Raw genomic sequence first — 11,004 nt, 5'->3', positions numbered from 1 at the left:
TCGAAGCACTGTGGCCTGAAGCCAGACTGCGCTAGGTGTGAATTTTGCCTCCACCACTTACCTGCTGGGTGTTCTCTGCAAGTTGCTCAACCTCTCTGTGCTACCTACAAAATGGAGTAGTCCCTACCTCATTACGTTCTTGCAAGGATTAACTGAATTAATACTTATAACGTGCCTAGGACAGTACTTGTCATACAGTAACTGCAATGTATTTGTTAAAAATAAACTTGGCTGCTTATCAGAGTGCATGCACGGCATCTTTCTGGAGAACAAACTCAGTGGAGAAGCTCAGAGATAGTCCGGTACTCAGAGAGGGCAGGCAGAAACACTTGAAAAATGGTAAGAGGCTCAGTTTTGGGGTTTAGGGAGAACCCAACCTTTGGTGGTGGTGGTGGTGGTGGGGGGGAACAACGGCCTCAGGGCCAGAGCCTACCTAGCCTGTTCTTGTCCCCTGTTCTTGCTGCCCCAGTTCCAGACTCCAGACTTACCCGTCTGGGTCTCAACCTCCCCTCCCTCCTTTCCACCCCCACCCCAGGCGCTCCGGGTTTCCTGCCCGACTGGGGCCTCCGTTTGGGGTGAGTGGAGGAGGGGTGGCATTTCCTGGCTGGTTCCTGGCCTGTCACTCTCTCATGGACGCTCGGACAACTCGCTGACCGAAAGGCACCAGATGCTATTTTGGGCAGAGCCCCGCTTAGCGCGCAGTTTCCTTTTTTCCACTGACCATCGGAAACAGGGAAGGGGGCCGGTGTAGACGTCATGAGCCCCCAGCCCCTGGCAGGGGTTTGGGGGATGAGGTTGGGAGTGGCTGCCTGACTGTCAGAACCTGGAGCTTGGCAGAGAACAAATGCGTGGATTGGGGAGTTAGTGAACGTCACTTCCTTGCCCCACAGACAGAGGCCTGGGCACACCCTCTGCCATAGGGCTGACAAACGCCTTTCCACCTCTCCATATTCCTTCACCACAGGAAAGGACACCTGCCTTGGAGGTGCTGGCTGGGGACATTTAATGCACTGTAAAATAATCCAACAGTCTGCAGGTGCCTTACAGGCATCTAAACTTAAGGAGTTCAAAACCAAATGTATAAGCCCTCCCCAGGTCCCTTTGGCCTCCACGTTCCCCATCTCCAAGAGTAACCACCACTAGCTCTGCAGGAGAGCCAGAAACCCAGGGGTTTTCCCGGATTCCTTCCTCTCCCTCATCCCCCCAAACTCAATTCTTTTTTTTGTTTGTTTGTTTGTTTGAGACGGAGTCTCGCTCTGTCGCCAGACTGGAGTGCAGTGGCATGATCTCAGCTCACTGCAACCTCTGCCTCCCAGGTTCAAGTGATTCTCCTGCCTCAGCCTCCTGAGTAGCTGAGACTGGAGGCATGCACCATCACCCAGCTAATTTTTGTATTTTTAGTGGAGACAGGGTTTCACCATGTTGGCCAGGATGGTCTCGATCTCTTGACCTTGTGACCCGCCTTCCTGGGCCTCCCAAAGTGCTGGGATCACAGGCGTGAGCCATCATGCCTGGCCCAAATTCAATTCTTATAAACCCAGTTTTATACCCCAAATACATGTCATCTTCACTTGCCTCTTGTTATCTCTTCTGCCAGCATGGTGGTCCAAGTTCTAATCCCCTTCCCCTAACCACTGCACTGGCTCCAGAACTGGCCTCCCAAAGTCTTTCCCCTCCACACTTCAGCCAAAGAACTTTCTAGAAATGCAAATCTTATTCTATACAGGGTACCACCCCCACCTTCAAAGCAAACAAACAAAAAAATGCCAAAAAATCCTTTAACTTATCCACAAGCATGCTCCAGCCATACTGGACACTTTTCTATTCTTTTCACGAACCTACCGCCCTTCTGTTCTAGCCCTTGGTCCAGCTGTTTCCTCAGCCCACCTGGAAGGTTCTGGATACTCACGCTTTGGCAGAAGCCCCCTTCTTCGCACCCCCAACTTTCACTCTTAGATCGCAGTCCGGGCCTCATTTTCTCAGAGAAGCAGTCCCCACCTGGGCTCTTCTAGATGGGAATGGCTAGCCTGTTTTCACAGTGGCTCAGAGACATGAAATCACTTGTCCAAGGGTCCCATAGCCCAGGAATGGCAGAGTTGTGTTTCACACTCAGAATTATATGACTGTCATTTTCTATTCAGTGATGGAGCCAAGCAAAAGCAAAGGCCTTATGGCAGGGAGGAACTAGACTTTTTCTTAGGAGGTGGGATTGATTCTGTGAGAGTTATCTGTATCCCCATGACAGCCTGACCCTTCAGAGAGCACAGGAGGAACAGAGGGGACAGGCGGCACTGATTTAACTGTATCTTCTCAGGAAATCATCCTGATGACCAAGAAAAAGTTAGATCCCAGACTGGGGCCATGCTCTCAGCTCAATCTTTGACTGGGACTCAGTTTGTTACCAGAGTAGGGGCTTTTCCCCAGTTCTCAGGCGCCAACAAAAGCTCAAAAGCAGAGATACCGGAAGGAGAAGTCAGCCTGGCATGGAGGGTAGAGTTGTGGACTGGGAATTGGACACCAAAGTTTGGGTCCTGGCTTTTCCTTTGGGTTACTGTAAGTTTTGGCTAAGTCACATCTCTCTGTGTCTTAATTTCTTTCTCTATGATGGTAACCAGAACTCCCATGCAAGTGCATATGCTGTTTTCCTGGGCTATGGGCTATGGACTTTCTGTACATTATTATCCTCACCACCACCTTTTAAAGGTCATATAAGTTAGTTCTCACAATTTTGTGACGTCGACATTACCTCCCCATTTTACAAATGAGAAAACTGAGGTTCAGAGATCAGTGACTAAAATTCGAACGTGTGTTCTTTCCACTCCACCATGAAAGAATGAACCCAGAGACCCTCCGTGGGCTGGGCGCATCATCCAGCCGGCACTGAACTCAGATTCCTGCCCCACAGTAAAGACCTTGGTCCCTGCAATGAGTTGATCCCAGGTCTCTGTCCCTGGCTAGGTTTTGGCTGCCCCTCTTCATCAACTGAGTTGCAGAGAAGACTCCGTGCCAAACTTCCTTCTAAGGCAGACTCCATCAAGCACTAGCTGTGTATCATTGGAAAAGTTACTTGACTTTCTGTGCCTCAGTTTTCTCTTCTGTAAATTGAGGATCCAACTTCTCAGGATTGTTTATGAAGAGCAGATTAGTTAGTATTTGTAAAATGCCTAGAATAGTGTTTCAGTCGCTAGACTAAACTGGCTTCTTCTCTTCTCTCTCTCTCTGTCTTTCTCTTTTTTCTCTGGTTTCTTCGGTGGTTCTCTTTTGTTTTTTGTTTTTTTTTTTTTTTGTTTGTTTTTTTTAATACCATGGTGGGGAGCAGATGTTTCTGGGCTCTGGGCTCAGCCTGAAAGCCCAGGCGAGATGGGGCATGATCGCTCAATATCCTTGTTGACAGGGGTTCTGCCAGGCGACCACGAAAGCTGGACAGAATGGACGAAGCCTGGAAAAAGAAAAGCTGCCGCGAGAAGCCCCCGCCGAGCGCCAGCAGCGACCGGCTCGAAGGCGCCGGCCTCTGCGAGAGGCGCGCTCAGCTTCAGAGAGCCACGCAGGCACGCCGAGCCTGCACGTCGCAGTATCACCTTCAACATGCACGCGCTCCTAACAACACACCGAGGCAGCACGCGGCTCCTTGGGGGTGCAGAGCAGCCGCGGCCCGGCTCTGTCGCCCGCCCATCAAGCCCAACAACTGGCTCGCCGAATACATCATAATATTGGAATAAATGGTGAAATCCCGCTCCGCCGCCCATGCCGCCGCCCCCACCAAGCGCCCGCGGCTTATTTTAGAAGGGGCGGTGCAGAGGTAGGGAAAGGGCTGGGGGAGCTTTCTGGGATACCGAGAGACTAGCCCATTGACAATCTGGGTGTCTGGGACACCTGCGAGCGAGAATAAGAAAGAAAGCGCTGGGAGGCTGACGATTTTGATATCATGGTGATCTTCAGAGGTAGGGAGACAGGAGTGTTGGGGGGGTGAGAGCCTCGCTGAACCGAACACCGCGCCGCTCCTCGCCGCCAGCCGTCAAGGGACTCAGGAGGTTGTCGGGGCGACGCCCGGGGTTCCTGAGAGGCCTTGGGATCCGAGATGGGGGCTGGATCCTACTTGGCGTCCCCTACGACAGCGCGGTCCACGCTCCCCGCCCCAGTGCGTTCCGGAGCCCGGTTCCCTAGCGCCGCTCAACCGAGTCCCACTCCCTCCGGTGAATATTGCCCGAAATTAAAATGAATCATTGGCCCGAAATGGCCGAGGCGCTTATGGTGGGGGCGACCCGCGGCCTGCCTTATCTCAGCAGCGCACACGGCGCCCTCGGCGCGCCTCGCCCATGCTAACGAGGCTGGAACGTGGAGTGGGATTGAGAGCGACGTCGGGTGGAGGGGCCCGGGCGGGGCGCCGGCGCAGGCGGGGGAAGCGTGTGGGCGCGCGGGAGGGCCCGGGCCGCCGCCGCTCAGGACCGGGGGCCTCAAAATGGCCACACGCCTACCCCGTAGCGGAAAACGTGAGCATTCTGGCCTTTTCTAGGGGAAAAGCAACCCGAGGCCTCCCACCGAATTCCTCATCAATTTCCTCCTCTTTTTCCCCACGTCCGCAAAAGAGGTCTTCGCTCCCTTTCCCTCGGTTCCTTTCGATGGGGGGGCATTTTCCACGGACGCCACCGCCCCGGCTGCCGCCGCCCCTCCCGCCTCGGAGACTCTCTTCCTTCCTTCCCCCTTTTCCTTACGCAATATACAGAAATGCGCGAGGCGGTGGTTGGTTTTCATTTCTTCTTCGTGGTTGTGTGCATGCGGTGGGATTGTGAGAGTGCGTTCATGAGAGCTGTGGGCGGCGTTGGCTGCTTCTGAGTGTGGTCTTCTTGGCGACAGGCTGTGTGTCCCAGTGTGGTGTGCCTGCGCGGTTGGGGTGTGTAGATGTGGACCCTTCGAGGCCCTTCTGCGTTTTCTTCGTTGCGTACGATTGTGCTCCGTTGGCGTTCTCAGCAGGGATCTGGTTCTGTGTTGGGGGGTGTGTGGCCTCTGCGACTGTGTTTGGGTGGTGTCGTCGTTATGTCGGGCGTGTGTGATTCCGACTGTGTTGGATTGTGTGTCCGTGAGCCGATACGTTTAACCGATTTCGTTGTGTCCTGCTGGGCAGTGTGCAGGGCTGACCAAGTCGGATTCTGGAGCAGTGCTGGGTGGTGCTTGTTTGTTGCCCTTCTGTGGGGCTGGACCCTGTGTGGTCCTGTCCGCAGTGACTTGTGTGCCTGTGTGCCTGTGTCCTTTAGAGGTGCGTTTGCAAATTGCTGGGGGCGGGAGAGGGGGGAGGGCGAGCGAGAGATCGAGGCGCTGGTGGGGCGGCGGCATGGGGGCGGGGAGCGGGATTTCACATTTTATTCCAAATTATGATGTATTCGGGAGCCAGTTGTTGGCTTGGATGGGCGGACAGAGCCGGGCCGGCGGCTGCTCTGCCCAGAGGCCCGCGTGTGCCTCGGTGTTTGAGGGGTTCGTTGGTGAATGGGAGGCTCCTCCGGGCTTGAAGCTGAGCAGCGCTCGCAGAGGCCGGCGCCTTCGAGCCGGTCGCTGCTGGCTTCGGTTCTCGCTGCACTCCGGCTTCGTCCATTTCTGGTCAGTTTCGTGGGTGCGGCCGCCGGGGTCCGAGGGAGAGGCCGCGAAAGGACAATGGGCACATTCACCAGGCCTCGCGCCTCGGATGGGGACATTCGGGATCACCTCCAGGGAAGATTTTCCCGCCCCGTCTTTGGGTGAGCGAGGTTGCCGCTTGGGTCTGGTACCCATCGCATCCGAGACCGAGGCCGAATCTGGGCTCTGGCGGGGACCGGGTTAGTGGGGCCCTAGCTCGGGTTGAAAGGATTTTGTTTAGTCAATTATTGTAATTGCTAATGCCATCGCCATCACAATCGTCATCATTAACATCCTATTTTAATTAAAATAATCATCCCAGAGGGCAGCAGTTTGTCCCTTTTGGCTCCTTTGGCGGGAGAACAAAGCAGCGGGTTTTTTCCCGCTACCGCCGTTTTCTAAGTTGCTGGGTTTGAGGTAGGAAGAGAAAATGGAGAGAGGCACGGACCCAGAGACTTGGTCATAAGGCAAACATTAACCCCCAGCGAACACGCCAACATTAACCCCCCGCAAACACGCCGGGAATGGATGGATTCCCCTCTGCTTTCCTCCCCTCCCCTCTTTTGGATTAGAAGCGGAGAAAGAAAATCTTCCGCATTGTATTGCAATCCAGAGAAGAATTATTCCTATATTTCCACCAAAGCCGCGGCAAACAGAAGGAGTGCTTCGCAGTTAATCCAAGACTTCGATGTGTGATCATAAGCCTGATGATTTAGGCAAAACAAATTAAACAAAATCCACCAGGAAAAAATAAAAGCAAGCTAAATCCGGCTACATACATCCTTGAAAGTAGTATCGGGTTTGTTTTTACGTTCCTTTCCTTTCACCTTGTTTATTGCTGTAAGAAACCATTAGAATTCTCCCTTACTCTGTTTAAACCCCGAAAAATCGAAAATCGTTTTGTAGGGGTGGTGGAGGGGAAGATGGGGACTTTCCCCTTTCTTCTTTCCCCTTTGTTGGTCTTTATTTCCTTTTCTTTTCTGTCTCTCTCTTCCTCTCTTTTCTTTTTTCTTTCTCTTAATCAGTAGGGGACGAGAACGGACCTGAACATATCAGATATCTCTCCCCAAACCCCCTTCCCAACTCCATTTCTGTAAGAAAGTACAACCCCCGGAATTGGGTTCTGGTTTCGCTTTGGGCTGGAGGTGGGTGGATGGGCATCAGGGAGAGAATGAGGTGGGGTGGACTCCAAGGTTCTGTCCCACCGACCAGAGTCTGAGGACTATTCGCCTTTCCCAACACAGACCTCTGCCCATCCAGGCCTGGGACTACCCCTTCGCGGTGTAGCGGCAGTCGGAGATCTGGCTGCGGAGGCAACCGCGTAGACACCTCCCTGCTTAGAAAACAAACACTGAACCAGACCGATCCCAGTTGGAGGGTTCGAAAATGTTCCAGACAGCCTGTCGGGAGGGGTTGCTGTTGTTGTTGTTGGACTAAACAGCTATTCCTGATTGGTCATGTATAGGGTTTTTTAAGGCGGGTGGGGGGAGGAGGGGGTAGAGGGAAGGCTCCAAACACCTGCGGGTTGGGGGCGGAAAGCTGTTTGCGATTCCCTGGACTGGTTGGTCGGGGACAGGAGGTAATTCCCAGCCATTGACCCCCATTTCTCTCTCTCCCTCCCTCTTGCCCTGCCTCTTTCTCTCCACCCCTATCTTTCCTGGAAACTCGCTTTGGGTGCGGCAGATTGCCCAGGACTACACCGCAGCGTAACTGCAGGCCTCTCAGCGCAAAAGGGGGAAAGCAAAGACCCGGGTCTGCATCCTCTACCTCGGCTTCCGCCCCTCTCCAGCGGAGTGGAGATCCTATTCAGAGGGGCCAGTCTCTCTAAATATGCCCCAGGTGAGTTTTCAGGGGAATGGTGCCGGTGGAAACAGTGTCCAGGAAGGGCTTGGGTTCCGGCCTGGGGTGAGGAAGGCTCAGGACAGAGGAGAGCCCAGTCTCAGATGGGGGGTGGGGAGAGGGGAGGACCAGCCAGAGCTTGGAATCGGGATCTGATTGCTGCTAGCTGCTTCTGTGGCCTCCAGCGGCTCTTTCCCTTTTCTGCCCTGGGTAAAACCAGCTAGTTGGACTTAGTTTCCAGGCCGTTCCCGTTGGTCCCGGTTCTGTGGATGTTTTGCAAGGCCGGTAACTTTGGGGCGGCTGTATCCGGGTGGTGCAAACTCTGCCTGGAGCTCCCGCAGGAAGAGGGCGACAGCCTTCCTGGCTAGTGCACTCCCAGCTCCAGTGGGCCCTGACCCCAGGCCTGAGGCCTAGGGTGGGGCTTCAGGAACACCCCTCTACTCTGGTAGAGGGGAGGATGGTGGTGCTGTTCCCTGGTGGGTTTGGTACTTGTGCAGGCTTAGGGCTTCTCCAGGATGTTGTGCTGGTGTGGGCCCAGAAGAGAGACCAGAGGCTGGGTCTAAGGGCTGAGACTGTTTTCATCTAAGAAATTCTCTGTATGGGAGATTGGGTCTGCTTGAGACCTGTCCCTAGGAAGAATCTCCCGGGGTCTTCTGTCTTGTTCTGGCGCAGGTGGAAATATTCTGGCTGTCTGGCAACTGCAGATGAGGACTTCGCGTTGGGGGCTATAAGCAGGGTCTCCGCAGTACAAACAGCCAGGAGCTGTAGTTGCCAAATAGTCTAGAACTCTAAGATCTCCCTCCTCTTTCATTCTCCCCAAATAAAAACAAACAAAATCACTCAGGCGTTCCTTTCTGTAATCGAACCAAGTGATGCAGCTTAGTCACCAACAACCGTCAGTGTGTGTGAGTGGCTTCTTTGGGGCATGGACCTCTGGCTGGTGATCCTGGTTGCAGAAGAACAGGCAGGATTTTCCTAAAATGCAGGGAGAAGCCGGGAGAGGTCCTCCACAGACCCTGGGAGCCAATCATGTATTTCTCACAAGGAGCCTTGGAGATGGGATATTTATAGGCATCTGAAGAAGACATTTGGGGCCAGGGTCAATTCATCTGGAATATGTACTCCCATTGCCTCTCAGGAACCCGCTGCTAGAGCAGGAGTCAAATAATTAATCGGAGAGTAAAAACATGTCATAACAGAGCTTGAGCTCAGTCTGCAACTGCAGTGCACACTGTCACTCGGTTAGAAGCTGGGGCTTAAGGACGGGTCCCTGGGCTCACACCAGTGTGTCAGGACAGTGAGCAGTGAGATAGGGAACCAACACCTTGAAGCTTGTATGTTTCCCAGGGATTGGTATATTTCTGGCACATTTCGCTGCTGCTGGGAGCAAAAGGACCTGGCTGATATACTTCTGGTGCATTTCCAGTGGCCTTGGTGTCTTGGTGGTTGCATTCTATGGATAGAGACCTATTGTCTCCACCAAAATCATAAACTCACTTCCAATGAAGCATCAGGGACCTATTGCCTTTACAGCTTGTATACACCAGGACTTAGGGAATTTTGTGGTTTCTGTGCCAGACCTGGGGGGCTGGCATTCTCAGAGCAGGTGTACATCAGTCTGAATCTTGTCTGTCTGTCGTCCTGGGTGTCTGGTGGCAATTGAACTAAGCTCCAGAGGAGGCTACAGACAGTCCGTCCCTTCTCCCTTCTGGGGTGGGAGGGATGGTTCCCAGGATGAATCCCGTCCAGAGCATTGCAGTGGCAGTGTGGAAGCTCAATGGCTACTATGTATGATTAGATAGACTCTACATGGGGCTAAATTGATTTTTTTGTATTTGTTTTCTTCTTTTAAATGCCCAATTATATAATTCAGAGAACAGAAAGCTTATTTTAAACAACTTATGTGGAGTTGATCATATATGTACAACTCACAAGCATCCCCGAACTCTGGCCCTTGAGTCTCCCGATTTTTCTGTTTTGGTTCTTGCTGGGCTGGGCTCTATCCGGATGAAGCCAGGTGATGGAAGAGCCCTAACACACCTGTGGGAAGTAGAGTGGCTGTGGTCATCTTGGAGTATGCTTATGGGAGCACAAGGTGGTTTCACTGCTCTGGGAATATGGGAGGGTAGAGCAAAGTGATATTATTGTTCTGGTCTGGCTCTCTCACAGATAGACTGTGAGTGACTTTGGGCCAGGCAGTTTTCTCGCTGGCCCATTCCCCTTGTTAATAATGTTTCCTTGAGCATTTGCACAGTACTTTCAAATGCATAAAGGAGGTATTCCTCCCATTTCCCAAAGAACACCAAGGCAGGAGATGATGGTGAGGGGGGCTGGAAGAGTTCAAGAGCCTCATGACATCTGTCCTGCTCTTGGATGGGAGTCCAGACCTCATTGCCCTCAGGGAACCCTTCAAATACCCAGCTCCATTTCACCTCAGCCAGGCCTCTCTTTGAGACCCGACCTCACTTCCAAGTCCAGCTGAGCAGAAAGGGGTGGACTGCGTAGGGAGGTCCGGCCAGCACCATCTTCTTCCCTTGGTGACCTCTCATCTCTGTCTGAGTGGGAGTAAAGGCCTGCTGGGCGGACACAGGACTCACAGTGGATTTGCTCAGTGTAGACAGACACTCCCTCACTCCCCATCAGGGGCGAATGTGTGTGTGTGTGTGTGTGTGTGTGTGTGTGTGTGGAGGGAGCTGGTTCCTCGGGATTATTCCCTGCCAGCTCTAGTGGAGTGGACCCCAGTCCCCTTAGCCTCCACTTTCTAATTCCCTACTGCCACCCCCACCGTGTTTCTGAGCGTGTGCCGGCAGGTGGGCTGGGGGTATTGCTGAGAGGCCAAGGGAAGTTCCCAAAGCAACGAACCCCTGCCTGACAGATTCCCCGCTAAAACCAAAGAGGACGATCGGGAATTTGTTCCCTCCTCTTCCCTTTCGGCCTGAGAAGGGGGACAGGGTAATCTCTTTCTCCCCTCCTTGTACGTTTCCTTCCTCCTGATTTCCCCTTCTGTGTTTCTTTCGCTGGCTGTATTCCTTTTCTTCCAGTGTCTCTGTCGCCTTCCTCCATCTCTGTCCTTTTGGCCCCCAGTCTCTGTGTCTCCCAGGCACCCCTCCCTTCTCCAAATCCAGAGATCCCCTTTCCCTCCCATCCTAGCCCTACCCGGCCTCCAGCCCTAGCCCCACGTGGCGCTAACTTTGTCTGCCTCTTCTTACGTCTCTGTGCGTGAGTTCCTCTCTCTGCCCTTCACCCCTTTACCCCAGCCCACGTCGGTGGGTCAGGGGCGGTCCTCAGAGCGGGCATCCGCTTGTCTGTCTGTCTGCCCGCAGGATGACCGAGCGGCCGCCGACCGAGGCGGCTCACAGTGACCCCCAGCTAGAGGGAGGGGACGCGGCCGAGGCCCGCATGGCCCCCCCGCACCTGGTCCTGCTGAACGGCGTCGCCAAGGAGACGAGCCGCGCGGCCCCGCGGAGCCCCAGTCATCGAGCTGGGCGCGCGCGGAGGCCCGGGGGGCGGCCCTGCCGGTGGGGCGGCGCCGCGAGAGACTTAAAGGGCCGCGACGCG

At 53.9% G+C, this 11,004-nt stretch overlaps 1 protein-coding gene and 1 long non-coding RNA gene across 3 annotated transcripts in view; one reads left to right on the top strand and one right to left on the bottom strand.

The window, feature by feature from the left end:
* The first annotated feature begins 6,316 nt into the window (after positions 1-6,316).
* The window catches only part of TAL1 (TAL bHLH transcription factor 1, erythroid differentiation factor), a 12,353-nt gene continuing 7,665 nt past the window's right edge, over positions 6,317-11,004 (top strand). Inside the window, 3 exon segments of the mRNA XM_017872066.1 lie at positions 6,317-6,406; positions 6,852-7,446; positions 10,770-10,916. Coding sequence (XP_017727555.1) covers positions 10,771-10,916 — 146 coding nt within the window. The 5' untranslated portion in view covers positions 6,317-6,406; positions 6,852-7,446; position 10,770.
* On the bottom strand, positions 7,454-10,998 carry LOC108529625 (uncharacterized). 2 transcript variants are annotated; one of them, XR_001885598.1, is made up of 4 exons: positions 10,656-10,761; positions 9,879-10,019; positions 9,379-9,486; positions 7,454-8,521 (listed from the first exon to the last, which is right to left on the bottom strand). It is a non-coding gene; the product is annotated as an uncharacterized LOC108529625 (long non-coding RNA). The 2 variants fall into 2 exon arrangements; XR_001885597.1 differs by having other exon boundaries at positions 9,879-10,998.

Source organism: Rhinopithecus bieti, unplaced genomic scaffold (assembly GCF_001698545.2).
Source record: "Rhinopithecus bieti isolate Rb0 unplaced genomic scaffold, ASM169854v2 scaffold_6776, whole genome shotgun sequence".
NCBI lineage: Eukaryota > Metazoa > Chordata > Mammalia > Primates > Cercopithecidae > Rhinopithecus > Rhinopithecus bieti.
Note: the sequence above shows the minus strand (reverse complement) of the source record. Positions and strands in the feature narration are given on the sequence as shown.